We start from the raw sequence: 16,504 nt of genomic DNA on the forward strand, positions 1-16,504 counted from the left end.
CAGTTGTTACACGTTTTAAGAAAAAAATTTGCATAATCTCATGTTTACTGCAAGAATCTAACCTGCTGATATGTCCTTATGGCAAACAGGGTGCTGAGGATGAAGGTAATTTTCTTGCCGCTTTTGGGATATTTTTATGCTTTAGGTTATTTTTTATGCTAATTAGGTGTTTTGATGCACTGTGGGGGCAGGGCTACTGCTCTGCTTAAAGCTAATATTAGTTAGGAGGGGCTGGCCAGCCAGGGTGCACCAAAATGCCATAGTAGCATATGAAATAACATACAAATATCCCATAAACAGCATTTATGATCAAGGTAAGAAAATTACCTAAAACCTCAGCGCCCACTGATACTTTCCCTTTTATAAAAGTGTGTCAGATGCATACTGAAGCTATGGATCATATATACAATACACCTAAAAGGATTTAACAGCATACTTTTTCTGTAGCTGCAATGTTGTTTGCAAAAAAAAAAAAAAAAAAAGGGTTCCTCAATATGTCTACACATTGTGCACAAATGTGTTCAGACCTCTATCATGGCAGTCCAATAAACGGTAACCTGTAAGGAGGTACCATGAAAAGCAACTAAAAAAAATACTCTGAAAGGCCACATTTCAGGGCACATTGCTACTGCAACAGCTGTGGTTCCACTGAACCAAATTATGGGCCTGTATACCTAGCATAAGGTTTCTTTCACAGCTGTTCTATAGCTCAGTGCACCAGCTTTATAGTCAATGACAAAAAAGCTTTTGGATCTTTTCATGTAAAATCAAGAAAACCCTTCCACTTTTTTCTCTTGGGAAAGACTTCCTTGATTCGACATGACTGTACCAGATCCTGCATTTTTAGCTATAGATACTGCAATAAAAACTGAAGAACATATGTTAATAAAAGAATAATAACCAGCCTTTGGCTACTATACTTTCTCAGGTACCAATATATGGCCAATCTGGATTTTCAGCAAGATTCCTCTTTAAGGTTTGGAATGCAAAATGATTTACATACAAAATAAATTACATACTTATCAATTTGTAACATTTGTTTTGACCTTTACTAGCATATAAAGCAGGGATGGGGAACCTTTGACCCTCCAGCTATTGGAATACTACAATTCCCGTCATGCTTGGATAGCCTCAGCTTTGGCTGTTCAGGCATGATGGGAACTGTAGTTTTGCAACAGCTGGAGGGCTGAAGGTTCCCTACCCCTAATATAAAGGAATAGTATTTTCTGACCTGAATGAATATAAAACTAGCAAACAGTGTCAGGCAGCTGTAAAGGTGTTCAGATGGTTGTCTTGATGGTGACAGTAGCAATTGCCACCTCTTTTCCTTTCCTGTAGTACAGAGCTGTTTCCTTACTGAGTTTTGGACTCAGAAAACAACAATCCCTCGGCAGATATAGCATCCCCCAATCCCACTGTTCTAGTTGGATCCTTGCAGATTAGGACAGGAGTAAAATGAAAAGTCACCCCTCCTTTATTCCACACTGCTACTGGTTCCTTAGCAGTGATCCTAGCTGTAGAACCAGTCTCTGTTCGTGAAGTAACAAATTCCAATGGACTTTTAAGCATTACACGTGAAGGATCAATGGTCTCACTGGCACATGCCTGAGCCCCAGCAATCCGAGCACCTGCAGCTACTGCGGCAACCTGGTTATCCCAAAAGCCATCGATGGTTGCAATGATATGATATGCCAGTGTGTGAAAGTGGATTCTGGTAAGACCAGAGCCTTCACTATCAGAACCACGAAGGATCCAAAACAAGATGTCACTCACTATTCCAACATCTGGGACTCCAGACCAGGCAGACAAGGTGGAGTGAGGACCATTTGCTGACTGGGCCAGAAACAGTAGTTCTTGTTCATTGAGTCCAAGAGAACTAATCAGTGGAAAGACCTGCTGACCAACAGAACAGACAGATATGGAACTCATTATAAAAAGATGGCAACCCTTCCTACTAAAGTTCTGTATCACAGTGTTAAATGAGAACTCCCATGAAATAAAGGAAAGGCAGGTGGATGAGGGAACATAAAAAACAAAGTAAATGTACATGTCCCCATGCCTCTGTTGGGACGCTTCCAGGTCTCACTGACGGACGCTGACTGTTGTGTTTGGCAGGCATCCAGCTCCCACTCCAGTCACCGATTGGCAATCAGTTGGGTACGTAAAGTTGCAGCAGGAGGACCTGCAAGAGGCCGGCCGCTGTCGGCCAGACCTGGAAGCAGCGATATGTGGCACAAGGCTAGGCAAGTATACTTTATTTATTATATTCCCGCACCCCACTGCTTTCCTGTAATTCTTTTTGTTTTGTGGGACTTCTTTAAATAATTACATAAAAAAGCTAAATTATCCTGTAAACCAAACTGAGGCAATTATGTATTAAGCAGATTATAGTTTCTAGTTGAAGCAAATAATGTCAATAGCTGTACAGTATTTTCAGAGAAGCTTCTTGTATCAGTTGTTTGTAGGGTGGGTTCACCAGTGTGGTACCAGTGTGTGGTTGATATACATAACAGTTGTTAAATTTGCAGCCCTCCAGCTGTTAAAAACTACAATTGCCATCATGCTGGACAGTCAAAGATCAAGCACAAAAAAACTTAAAGGAGAAGTCCCACAAACTATAAAAATGACAGGCAGGTGGGGATGGGTGAGAAAATAACAAAAAAAGTGAACTCACCCATGCCCGTGCCTCTGTACCGCTGCTTCTGGGTCCCGTTCACATCTGCGGGGATCCTGCAGCTCCGCTAGCTGCAACGTCACTACCCCAGCTGAGTGATTCCCCGCCCAGCCAGTCAGTGACACCTCCCCAGTCACTGACTGGCTCAGTAGGTAATCGCTCAGCCAGGCCATGACACTGGTGCTGCAGGAGCAGGGTATGTGACTTGGTTTCCAGCAGAAGATAACAGCTGGCAGAGATAAACAGGACCCCGGAGCAGTGCAACAGAGACCTGTAGCTCCAGCCCCCATAGCGGCCTTTAGATGTCTGTAGACTATGGGGGAGATTTATCAAAGGGTGTAAAATTTAGACTGGTGCAAACTGGCCACAGCAACCAATCACAGCTCCTCTTTCCTTTCACTAGAGCTGGAAGCTGAGCTGTAATTGGTTGCTGTGGCCAGTTTGCACCAGTCTAAATTTTACCCCGCTCTTTTCTCCAGTTCATTTGTGGTTTGCATTTAAAGGGGTGCTCCGGCGGGGGGGGGGCACTTTTTTGGGGGGACCGGGGAAGAGGTGGCTGAAATAAAAGACGTCCACTTACCTCCCCGGTTCCAGCGGCGGGTCCCGCATGACGGCGCTCCGGTGCCCGGTTCCCGGCCGCTTCCAGGTGTCTGAAGTGGGCCCGAGACGTGACGTCTCAGGGCCGCTCAGCCACTCAGTGAAGGAGACGGGATCCGTTTGAAGTCCGCTCGGATCCCGCCTCCTTTACTGAGTGGCTGAGCGGCCCTGAGACGTAGCGTCTCGGGCGGCGTCAGACACCCGGAAGCGGAGCGCCGTGATGCGGGACCCGCTGCTGGAACCGGGGAGGTAAGTTGTTGTCTTTTATTTCAGCCACCTCCTTCCTGGTCCCCAAAAAAAAGTGCCCCCACACTGGAGCACCCCTTTAAGCTCAATTTACTTCAATGGAACTAAGTTTAAAACCCCACCCAATCTGGAGACAAGAATGGTGGCCATGTTGTTGTAGCACTGGATAATCCCTTTAACCCTAAGAGGAGCGGGCCAATTAAAATTTTTGCGTTTTTGTTTTTCCCTCCTTGTGCCATAGCACTTGCATTTTTCACTTAGAAACCCACATGAGCCCTTATTTCTTGCACCACGAATTGTACTTTGCAATGACAAGCAGAATTTTTGCATAAAGTTCACTGCAAAATCAGAAAAAAAAATTCAATGTGTGGTAAAATTGAAAAAACAAACAAAAAACCCCCCTTTTTTTAATTAGTTTTTTTGTTTTTGTTTTTACGCCATTCGCCATGGGGTAAAATTGACTTGTTATATATGTTCCTTAAGTCGTTACGATTACAACGATATGTAACATGTATAACTTTGATTTTATTTGATGGCTTTTAACAAATTCAAACTATTGTTAACAAATATATGTTCCTTAAAATCGCTCCATTCCCAGGCGTATAGCGCTTTTATCCTTTGATCTATGGTGCTGTGTGAGGTGTCATTTTTTGCGCCATGATGTGTTCTTTCTATCGGCACCTTAATTGCGCATATGCGACTTTTTGATCACTTATTACAATTTTTCTGGATTTGATGTGACCAAAAATGCACAATTTTTCACTTTGGGATTTTTTGACGCTTACGCAGTTTACAGTGCAAGATAAGGAATGTGATTAATATTTTAGGCGATTACGCACACGGCAATATAAAACATGTTTATTTATTCATTTTTTTATAACATGGGAAAAGGGGGGTGATAAAAACTTTTATTAGGGGAGGGGGCTTTTTATTAATAACACTTTTTTTTTACACATATACTAGAAGCCCCCCTGGGGACTTCTAGTATAAACACACTGATCTCTCATTGAGATCTATGCTGTATAGTTATACTGCATAGATCGATGCGATAGGCACTCTGTGGAAAGCAATAGAGTGCTGAGCCGGGATCAGCGCCATTACGGCGCAGACCCTGGCCCAGGTCAGAAGCAGGGATCACCCCTCCACGATCAGGGGGCCATTGACCCACTAGACACCAGGGAATAGGCTGCAGTTAGATAAAACTGTGATGTCACGACCCAACTTCCAGAGCTATGCGGGCTGTGACTGCTGGAGCGGATGATGGCAGGGGGACACTGAGGGACACAGGGCACTGGAGGGACACTGAGCATCCCTCTGCCATCATCCTCTCCAGCAGCCACAGCCCGCACAGCTCTGGGAGTCGGGTCGTGACATCATTTTATCCAGGAAGTGAAGCCTTGATGCAGTAGTAAGTGCAGGGAAAAAGCATTTTATAAGCATTTCCTGTAATAAGTGTATATTGGTGATTTGTATAACTTTTGGGGGACAATACAATATTTTTATAACATTTTTGCCAGATTTCTCCTTTAACCCTTAGGCGACCCTGTACGTCCCTGTACGTCCAGGGCCCCCACAGGTGTTCAGAACGTGGCCGCGCTCTGAACCGACGCGTTCCCGGGTGCCGCATGTAGCCAGGGACCGCGGCTATTAGCGGGCACGGTCCGATCGCCACGCCCGCTAATTAGATAGTCGGATGCAGCTGTCAAAGATGACAGTTGCATCCGATTACCTGATGCAGCCGTTCCCTGGTGTCTAGTGGTGGAGATCGCCCCCCGTAGGAGCGATCCCAGTGTCTTCACCCTGCCGGGGTCTGCGCCGTAATGGCGCTGATCCCGACTCAGCATTCGGTTGCTTCAGGCTGCAGCACCCGGAAGCAATCGAGTGCCTATCTCATCGATCTATGCTGTATTACTATGCAGCATAGATCGCAATGAGAGATTAGTGTGTATATACTAGAAGTCCCCCAGGGTGGCTTCTAGTATAAGTGTAAAAGCCAAAAAAAAAAAAAAAGTGTCATTAATAATAAAAAGCCCCCTCCCCTAATAAAGTGTGAATCACCCCCCTTTTCCCATGTTATAAATAAATAAATAAACATGTTTGGTATCGCTATGTGCGTAATCGCTCAAACTATTAAATTATCACATTCCTGATCTCGCACGGTAAACGGCGCAAGCGCAAAAAAATCCAGAGGTGCAAAATTGCGCATTTTTGGTCACATCAAATCCAGAAAAATTGTAATAAAAAGCGATCAAAAAGTCGAATATGCACAATCAAGGTACCGATAGAACACATTATGGCGCAAAAATGACACCTCCCACAGCCCCATAGACCAAAGAATAAAAGCGCTATAAGCCTGGGAATAGAGCGATTTTAAGGAACATATTTTTGTTAACAATGGTTTGAATTTTTTACAAGCCATCAAATAAAATAAAAGTTATACATATTACATATCATTGATATCGTAACAATTTGAGGAACATATATAACAAGTCAGTTTTACCCCAGGGCGAATGGCGTAATGAAAGATACCCTCCAAATAAAAGAAATGCGTTTTTTTTTTTTTCAATTTAACCACACATTGAATTTTTTTCTGGTTTCGCAGTGTACTTTATGAAAGAATTCAGCCTGTCATTGCAAAGTACAATTAGTGGCGCAAAAAATAAGAGCTCAGGTGGGTTTCTAGGTGAAAAAAATGCAAGTGCTATGGCCTTTTAAGCACAAGGAGGAAAAAACGAAAACGCAAAAATTTAAATTGGCCAGGTCCTTAAAGGGTTAATTAGTGTGAACGCACCCTAATATTATATGTAACCACACACTCCTCAAACACACTTCAATTTTGTCAAGCTTACTGATTACCTGGTAGATGATTCCTTTCATCAATTCTTCATCTGTCATACTTGCCAGCTCCAAATGAATAAGGATATCTGAAGGAACATCTGACAAAGCATTGGCAGCCTAAAGGGTGTTCCAAAGAGAAATACAGTGGGTTAACAGAAAAACCTCATAAACGTCATAGGTAGGTGGGCATTTATGCCCAAAGGCATGTACTGGTGGTCAGAAAGATGTTGAGTATAAGTCTATAAACTGTACTTCAACGTAATGTTTTCTGTTTTATTGTCCCCTTTTGGATGGAACCAGAAGTGAACTTTTGGTAAAGCAAAGGCAAATGGAAGCAATTTTCTTACCTCACGTAGACGACTGGCTCTTTTTTCCTGGCTTAATCCCTCCATCATGTGCAAACCAGAAAGAACCAATAATTTTGGCTGAAAGTCCTCTAGGCTTGAAAGCAAAACCTCCAATGATGTCATTGCGCCATTGGACAAGTCATGGGAAAAAATGAATCGGCTGGCAGCTGGAGCATGACTTGAGCCCCATTGCTCTCCTACAAGACAGAATATCAGTTTAATGAAGATTGCTCCTATAGATGATGAACAAGTACACACACAATGCTTGTTTACCAGCTTTGTATTCCAAAATTAGATGATATTCATCCTGCTCTTGTAAAGACCTTGGGGGCACCAAGATCCGATCATCTAGCAGTTCATGAAGTTTAGGGCCTACTGGACCACAAAGAAGAACCTGTGATAAACAAAAAAAAAAACAAAAAACACATTCTTACTAGAACAGAACATACTGATGGCATATACCGCAACTCACAATAATACTAGTCCAAAAAAAACAACTTCAAGATGACAACGAGTAACAATTTATCATAATTTGTAGTACTATTATCATATTTGCAGTCCATCTCACAGAAATTACCCAGCAGCACTTAATTAAACACTGCAGAAAGATAGTCTCTGTTCAGTTACCAAATAAAAAAAACAAAGAAATACTGTCCATGTAAAACAAAAGCACCTCCACAATAAATATTCACAATGATATCTTTTGTTTTAGCAAAACCTAAGCCAAATACAATTAAAAGCACTTAAACAGTACACATCACAGTGGAGACTTTCAGCAGAAGTTTTATCGTCTCCTGTGACAAATACACTTAAAAACACCCTCACACCCTTAGTATTATTGTTTACTTTTAAAGCGCCCTTGATTCCACAGCACTATACATATGATAAAGGGTTAACAATAAAACGTAATGTAACATATATAAAAAAAAATGGTACAAATGACAGACTGACACGGGTGGAGAGAGGACCCTGTTCACAATCTACAAGGTGATGGGAGGGAGACAGCAGGTGAAAGATGCTTCTGGTCACAGTGTGGTGTGATGGCAGCAGGGTTATTGTAGGCTGAAGACTAGTTTAAGAGATGGGTTCCTTTTAAAGGTTGCAATGGTGAGTAACAGCAGATTGTGTTAGTGTGGCGAGTTCCAGACTATGGGGAGAACTCACAAGAAACCTTGGAGGTGGTCATGTGAGGAGTAGACATGGGGAGAGCACAGAAGAATGTCTTGTAAGGATCCTAGATTGCATGAGGGGCGGTATTGGGATAACAAGTCAGAGATGTATGGAGGGAATAGGTTGTGGGTGTCCTTGTAAGACAGTGAAGGGACTGGCAGACAGACACAGGGAGCAAGGGAAGAGGTGGATTACTTGGGCAGCAGAGCTGAGGATAGTCTGGAGGGAATCAAGGGTGTTAGATGGAAGGCCAGAAAGGAGGAAAGTCCACGCAGAAGCTGATGAGGGTATGTACCAGCAGTTCAGTACAATATATAATCAGCCAAGACAGGTACAGTCAATCACATCATTTAGCCAGCGAAAGTATATCCTGAAGGGGAAAATGATATTAATAGGAGTAGCTGACTGTAAATACATTCACTTTGGTAGAAAGGACATGTGAAGTGCCCCCCCCCACACACACCCCACTTCAGTACATGATACCACTTTCTTCTATAATGGTATTATGAGGACTCCATACTACTATCCATGGGCAATTATTGCTTTTCTAATCTGAAAGAACCTCTTTAAGAAAAATGGCTAAATTTAATGGCCCAAATTCATCAATCTGTCCGAGACAAAAACGTGTCTGACCTTTGTCTCCGACAGATAGCAACCAATCACAGCAACTTTGGGAAAGGAAAGCAGAGCTGTGATTGGTTGCTGCCTGAGACAAAAATCAGAGACAGTTTTGTCTCCAACATATTGATAAATCTATGCGATTATCTTTACAAAAAAGAACAGGTAAATGTGTACAAAACGGTGATGGGAACAGATTTTTTTCTGCCGTGAGTAAAGTGTTACAGAGACTGAAGTACTGAGAAACAGTTTACTTTACCTCTGTATCTGGGTGACTGGCCAGTCTCTGAGCAATAAGAGCAGCATTTCCACCAACAAAGTGCTAGAAGGCAAAAGAAAAACAATGAATTACTGAACACTATAAATAACACAGGCAGAAAATTGCAACATGAAATGGATTCAAATATATTTTCTGAACAGACACAATGACCTTTTATAAATCTTGAGGCCCCTTTATTTGGATTTGTTTGTTACAGAGAAACTGGTTTATGTAAATGCACACAAAGACGATCAACGTGAATTGTAAATCCCTACATCCTTCTTATTCTCATATATAGTAATAGCTAGTGTCCTATTGACAGTGAAAACTCAATGGTTTAGTCTCCAGCCCTAATTTCTGCTCCTCTGAATTTCCTTCTAAGTTGGGTAAGCTTTAAAAAAGGGTGGAGGGGGGCAGTTTTAGTGATGGAGGCAGAGACACACAAGCAGCAGCTACCTTTAGACCAGAGCTGTAGTCACAGATCTGTATCTACTGCCATCATTACTGCGAGGGAAATAGGGAGGATAAATCTACAGGAGAAATCATAGTACCTAGTTTCTGCGCTGCGCTGCCGGCCTGAGTGCACTCCCGGCATACAATCTACAGAATGATTTGTTGTATCTTCAAATTGCTACAGTTGCTACTATTGCCTAAACAGAACGGAGGACAACTGAATAGATGACATCTTTTATCTATACACATCTGGATTAAGTGCTATTATATTGTATCATTGCACGATCACAAGGGTTAGAGTAGTGGCGCTGGATGCATACACACATATTGTTTGAAACTACTATCACTTGGAGAAAACAGGTCTGCCTCCACATAGCATCCACCAGCAGCGAGCTACAGCCCGCCAAACAATTAGCGCCATATCTTTACTATAATTTTAGTATACAATTTCTATTCCTAAAAGTTATAGTGATAGCCAACCTATCTGAATATGTTACCTTATGCAAAAGTATTATTAAAATAAAAAAAAAAAAAGTATTTTTAGACATAGACATTATCTGTCAGTATTGTGCACATTAATAAGATACAATAACTCAATGGTAGCATATATGGCCACATAATAATTTCTTACTGTCACATGTTTTTTTTTTTAAAAGATACCAAAGGAGACCTAAACAATGCATTATGCACATAAAAAAAACCTAGGTCAAATGTAAAATGCCAGAACTTTATTTTTACATTTAAAATAAACAGAAGACAAAACCAACCAAAATGATTCTGTAGTCATGGGATGGACAGTCAAATGATTAGTATCACCATAAAGTATATGCAAAGTGGCTACAATCAATTAGCAAAGTCACCATGGCAGGAATGGAGATAAACAAAAGGCCTCCAACTCGCATAGTAACCCTGAAATCACCTTTGTGCTTTACATGCCATGGAAAGGGTTAAATGACTGACATTAGAAGAATTGCTAATGTCAGTTAATAGCTGTGAGTGTCTGCAGCACATAGCAAGCAGACCTCCTTTGTGTATGAAGGGGGCTCAGCTCCTGAGCCTGCTCTATTCATCCATTCATTTAAGCTCACATATATAGTGCTATATATATTTTTTTGTGTACAGGTTGCTTTGTTCAATAAGAGTATGGAGGCATTATTACATCACTGTAAGGCTGGGTTCACACTTAAATTTTGCAATGTTTTTTTTTTTTTTTCATTTGTTTTTGCAAAAAACTGATAGGAAATGGATGCAATTGTGTACATCAGTTTTTCCATTGATTTCCATTATAAAAAAAAAAAGTATCAAAACGAAACTTTTTTTTTTACTGTTTATTTTCAAGATTTTTTTCAAGAAAAGAATAAGATACATTATAGGATATAAGCGAAGTGCAATGAACATAATACATGAGTCGTGAGCATAAGTCTTCAGGTAAGTTCTAATAAGACCTCAGCAATCTAAATAAGTGGACATGGGAAGGTTAAGAAGGTAACATTTCACTACTTGTGAAGAGTAAAAGAAGACCAAGAGTATGTAAGTAACTCAACTGCCATCAACCCAAAAGAAGGCTCTCGCTCTAGGCAAGGCCTCCTTATATACCTCAGGACCAGACATAGGATCCATCTTTAAATGAGGCTTAAACCAAAAACTATTATACACGTAATAAAAGTCAAACAATAACGGGGGAAGGACCAAAACAAAGACACGACTAGACAGACACATCAGGGAACAGGACTAGGACAGGTTGGAGAAGTGTTCAGTGACACTCGGAACAAAACAAAACGAAACGTTTTTTAACGTACACAAAAATAAGGTCAAGTTGTTTTTTGTGTATGTTAAAAAAACTGATGTGTTTTAATCCTTTTTTTATAATGGAAGTCAATGGAAAAACGGATGAAAACTAATGCACACAATGGCAGTCGTTGCAAGACAGATACAGTAGTAGTTTTTTGCTCGGCTAAAAAGACACCTAAAAATGATTTGAGAAGTATCTTTACTCCTAAAAAAAAAGCAGTGCAAGTGGAATCCTTCTTCTTTAATTGTTTCCTACAATACAGTAAAGCTCTGTTAACATCTGAGTTGGAGCACCTTTAGTAATTCACATTTCATGTTGCTAATAAACTAATGGAAGCCAAAACCAAACCCTTTCAGACCCCAGAATTCCCACCAGATTACAGTTTGTCACATATCGTGCAAACCTGGGCGGCTTCCTTTATGTTTACATAGGCCACGACAACTATGTAAACATAGCCTGTGTTATGCAAGCTACCATGCTAACAAACTACACGCTACAGCGATCATACACATGTGCTACATGGGCTTACCTTAGCATCTGGGTTCTGTGTGGCAGTGCGGGAGATGGACTGAAAGCTCTCGGCATCACTGTAGAAACGTTCGGCTGCAGCACCTCGCTGCATGTAGTGCAGGAATGTAGCAGCTAGCTCCTCTTGTGAGGTGAGCACCATATGATCTCTCCCAGACTGGGGGTTCAGCCCTAGAGCTTTCAGCAGGCTTACCCCTGAAACCACTACGTCCACACATGCATTCACTCTGTAAAGAAGAAAATGAAGTAACAGGAGAAGCATATTCAGTGTATAAATTCACAAATACAATGCTGACCTTCAGGACTGGTAAAACTTCACTATAATACAAATGTAAAGGGCAAAAGAATTGTAACAGAGTTATTAGAACCTTAGAAAAGCTTCTAATAACTGGGGGGAAACCGTCCCCCAGGACACATGGATATTAAGCAGACGACATGTTTACACTGCAAAAGACACAGATAGACATGGCAGCTTTATTTTAACTAAGAAAGCCACGGAGAAAGATACAGTATCTATCTATTGCAGTGTACAACATCACCAGCTTCATATGCGCTTTTTTTTTGGTGACGGTTTTCTCTAAGTTCCTTAATTTTAACTTTCACAATTTTTTATCTATTTCATAGTTCCTCTTCCATCAGTAACGTTAGTTATTTGTCAATCTGTTGCTCCATAGCTTCAGATTCCTCCCAATGCTCAGAGGGCTCAGCACCATTTACACAGAAAGATTATCTGACAGATTATCTGCCAAAGATTTGAAGCCAAAGCCAGGAACAGACTATAAACAGAGATCAGGTCATAAAGCAAAGCCTGAGATTTCTCCTCTTTTCAAATCCATTCCTGGCTTTGGCTTTAAATCTTTGACAGATAGGTTATCTGCCAAAGATTATCTGCCAAAGATTTGAAGCTAAAGCCAGGAACAGACTATAAACAGAGATCAGGTCATAAAGCAAAGCCTGAGATTTCTCCTCTTTTCAAATCCATTCCTGGCTTTGGCTTTAAATCTTTGGCAGATAATCTTTGGCAGATAACCTTTCTGTGTAAATGGACCCTTAAAGTGTACCTGTAGTTCTAAGTTTCAAAATCTAAATCAACAGTAGATGTGATATAAAGCAAGCTTGCATTTTACATTCATTATTTTTTTGTTGTTCTCATAATGTAAAACAAAGCTGTACTTACCAGAAATCCAGGTCCAGTCTCCTGAAGACAGATTTTTAGTCTTGTGCTGTTTGAAAAATAAAAAAAAGAGACTAAACACTTGAAGCCAGACTGGTAACAAGTGTCACGGCTCAATGCGTCTATCACATGACTGCCTTCTCTGTGAGCGCTCAGATGAGTCCTGTGTTTAGTCTCTTTAAAAAAAGGGTTTCTCATGATAACTAAAAAATAAGTAAGGAAGTAAGGGTATGTTCACACGTACTAGATCCGCAGCAGATTTCATCTAAATAACAACACATCATCAAATCTGCTGCAGATCCTGTACGTGTGAACGCACCCTAATAATGAATGTAAATTGCAAACTTGCTTTACATCAAATCTACTGTTGATTTACATTTTAAAAATTATAATGACAGTGATACTTTAAGCACCTTGTCTCCCACCTCTGTACAATGTGATAGATATGATCTCATAGTAAAAGTCTGCACCATCTCAGTCTCACAGACCAAGTGCAGAGAGAGAAGCACTTAGCCATGTACTTCTCTCCTTGCTCGCTCTAGTGATCAGTTACAGTCTGAACACTCAAAACCAGAGTAGACATGTAACAATAAAAGTTAACTAAATCCCTTTTCACATTTATCATATAAAAATAAATTGGTTTCTGTAAGCATGTCATGGGGCAGTAGATAGATAGATAGATAGTCAATAGAAAAATGTTCCGCAGCACACAGGTATAAGTGCAAAAAAATCGTTGTGTTTATTACATCAGTGCAAAAACAGAACACGGCATAAAGTGAGACGCTATGCCGTGTTCTGTTTTTGCACTGATGTAATAAACACAACGATTTTTTGCACTTATACCTGTGTGCTGCGGAACATTTTTCTATTGACTAGCTACTTACGTCCCTGGCTGGGACTATCCGCTGGCACCAAATATCCTGATTCTGTGGTGCTGCTCTCTATCATTTTTAGATAGATAGATAGATAGATAGATAGATAGATAGATAGATAGGAGCTGCATTTCTTGATAGGTGTAGCGGGTGCTGCAGGATGTAAGTCCCTTGGCAGGAGGGATCCCCAGATACTACACAAAAGTCCCAAACACTCCAGCATAAGTGAAAAAAAGTAGTGGTTTATTGCAAGGTGCAAAAAATACAAAGATGCAACGTTTCAGTTCTCTCTCAGAACCGTTCTCAACCGTTATCGATAGATAGATACATAGATAGATAGATAGATAATAAATAATAGATAGAGAATAGATAGATAGGAGATAGATAGATAGATAGATAGATAGATAGATAGATAGATAGATAGAAGCACTGTAGTCTGCATACTTACCCCACTGCCACCTTCCCCCAGTGCCTGCTGGGTGCTGTGATGAGCTGGTCCCAGGCAGCAGACAAGGCTTCTTCCAGTGATGGGCTGGAGGAGCTGTCCCTGGAGGAGAGACCCTGCAGGGAGGAGGACAGGTATTCCAGGGCAGCCTCGGGGATGCCAGGCTGGAGATGATGGATGACACCCACAGTAAAGGCCAGCAGGCCCACACCCAGGGCTCTGGCCCACATTACACTAGACTAGAAAGTAACTGATCTATGTGATGAATGGGGGCGACCTGTTACCATAGAGTAGCACGGGGCACACACACTCAGCAAGGACTGACAAATAACTCTGTGTCCATCAAGTCTCAGCAACTCGTACAGCATCCGGGGAGCACGTCAGCAGCAATGAATGAATGGACATACGAACGATCTGCCGGTAGACTTCCACTTCCGACCAACGCCGCTACTGCTCTAGCCTTCCTGACAGTGATGACAACGTAACGTAACTTGTCTCTGTGAATAGAGAAGAGCGTAAGGACCACGGAGAGGAAGAGGTCGCGCTAGTCTTCCAATCAAAAACTGGAAAAGGTACCTAAGGGTTCAACGTGCAGTAGGAACAGGAACGAGGCTTGAGGCGCACCGCCCTCAGCAGGAACGTCCACGTCACCAGCTGCACACGAGACATTGGGAGCATTGTGGTGTTCCCGCTAGAGTAATACTGGGGAGGCCACGGTGTGGAGCGGAGCCGCCATTTCCCTGGAGATTGTAATAGCGGCCTCTACTACAGGAAGGACGCAGAAAAGAGTATTACAGCCTGAACTATATCTAAATATGGCGGACACTGAGGGCCTAGTTAATTACTTCATAAAAATTAATGGAAAAAGCTGAACTTCTTGGCAACAAAAAACTGCCCATAGCAACAAAAAGCTGCCCATAGCAACAAAAAGCTGCCCATAGCAACAAAAAACTGCCCATAGCAACAAAAAAGGATGAAATAAAAAAAACAAACTGGAAGTCTGTGACTTTTCATTGACACCCAGTTTGCTTAGCTTTTCTATTTTACCACTTTAAAAATTGCTCTGTCGCCATATTGTGGGGCCCCATACAGTATTTTGCATCTATGTGATATTTGCAAATCATTGCATATAATAATAATACATTGATACTAACGATGGTCGTTAGATACGATCGTTATTATGATCGTTATTGCGATCGTTACTATGATCGTTCATTCCTTCTGATCCCAGCAAAACAATGAACAATGTGCAATTACACTGAATGATTAGTGAAAAAATGCGAAACTTGAGCGAACGAATGTGGAATTACAGCGAACGATTAACGATAATTTTAGGTTCAGATCAAAAACGACATACGAATGATTTTTCATTCGTTGCCTGCAATTACACAGAACGATAGCATTTAAATTTGAACAATATAACGATTTTCCGGACGATAATCTTCCCGTGTAATTGGGACCTTAGAGGTGTTTCAGGAACAGGAATTGCCACTGCTTGTTACCTGCAACAGAGAGAGAGGAGGTGGCTGTTTAAACTCTCTGCCCTGCTCCAGCTTCTCTCACTTGTGGGGGACACCCTGTAAAAAGGTGGGAATTGCCCTCATTATAATGGGAATCCCTGCTTCTTTAGAGAGTGTCCCCACAGCTGAGAAAAGCAGGAGCTGGGAGGCAAGTTTGACCTCTTAAGGACAGAGCCCAAAATGGCCTTAAAGGAAACCAATCAGCCCAATTAGGCTGATATGGTTCCCTGAACTGCTGTATACAGCTCCTGCAGCAGCCGAGGCACGTACCGACCGGGTCTGCAGCAGGAGCTGTATACCGAGAAAAAAGGACTTTAATCCCCCGGTGTGCGTGACAGGCAGCGGCGGGGAAGTAGTCATTTGGGCTGCTCCCCGCCCGTATCTAGTCACCACACTCTGCCTGTCAGTGCGCTCGGTGGGATGATTGACAGGCAGAGAGGCCAGTAACAGACCTCTCTGCCTGTCATTCATCCTCTCCAAATGCACTGACAGGTAGAGAAAGAGGACTAGATACGGGCGGGGAGCAGCCCAGATGACTACTTCCCCGCTGTTGCCTGTCACATGCCCGGGGGATTAAAGTCCTTTTTTCGGGTATACAGCTCCTGCTGCAGCCGCAGCCAGCCCGATTGGGCTGATTGGTTCCCTTTAAGGACTGGGACAATTTTCAGTTTTGCGGTTTCGTTTTTTCCTCCTTGCCTTCTAAGAGCTATAACTCTTTAATTTTTCCATCTAAAGAGCCATATAAGGGCTTGTTTTTTTCAGGAACAGGTGTACTTTGTAATCCACCATAACATAAATGACAGAACCCCTTAAATATCGTTTATGGGGTGACTTTGGGACAAAAAATGCAATTCCTCAAATTTTTTTTTTGGGGGGGGGGGGGTTCTGTGTTTACATAATGCACTTGACAGTAAAACTGACATTTTATTTTTATTGTATAGGTCAGTCTGAGTACAGCAATATGCATGTTT

At 41.7% G+C, this 16,504-nt stretch overlaps 1 protein-coding gene across 2 annotated transcripts; it reads right to left on the bottom strand.

Annotated features, from left to right (window-relative positions):
• Positions 1-1,181: 1,181 nt before the first annotated feature.
• ADPGK (ADP dependent glucokinase) lies at positions 1,182-14,601 on the bottom strand. Of its 2 annotated transcripts, none has more exons than XM_069956354.1 (7): positions 14,017-14,601; positions 11,524-11,749; positions 8,750-8,812; positions 6,976-7,096; positions 6,703-6,899; positions 6,374-6,472; positions 1,182-1,893 (listed from the first exon to the last, which is right to left on the bottom strand). In XM_069956354.1, the coding sequence occupies exons 1-7, from the start codon at positions 14,241-14,243 to the stop codon at positions 1,354-1,356; spliced, it is 1,473 nt and encodes a 490-aa protein (XP_069812455.1). In that variant the 5' UTR covers positions 14,244-14,601; the 3' UTR covers positions 1,182-1,353. The 2 variants fall into 2 exon arrangements, with proteins under 2 accessions (XP_069812455.1, XP_069812452.1); XM_069956351.1 differs by having other exon boundaries at positions 1,182-1,896.
• Positions 14,602-16,504: the final 1,903 nt, after the last annotated feature.

Source organism: Dendropsophus ebraccatus, chromosome 1 (assembly GCF_027789765.1).
Source record: "Dendropsophus ebraccatus isolate aDenEbr1 chromosome 1, aDenEbr1.pat, whole genome shotgun sequence".
Lineage (NCBI taxonomy): Eukaryota > Metazoa > Chordata > Amphibia > Anura > Hylidae > Dendropsophus > Dendropsophus ebraccatus.

Coding starts and splice junctions, on each gene's coding strand:
- ADPGK (XM_069956351.1), bottom strand. CDS start 14,243: ATGTGGGCCAGAGCCCTGGGTGTGGGCCTGCTGGCCTTTACTGTGGGT. Junction 6,900..6,975: donor AATTTTGGAATACAAAGCTG/GTAAACAAGCAT, acceptor TCTGTCTTGTAG/GAGAGCAATGGGGCTCAAGT. Junction 1,897..6,373: donor TGAAAGGAATCATCTACCAG/GTAATCAGTAAG, acceptor TCTGTTGGTCAG/CAGGTCTTTCCACTGATTAG.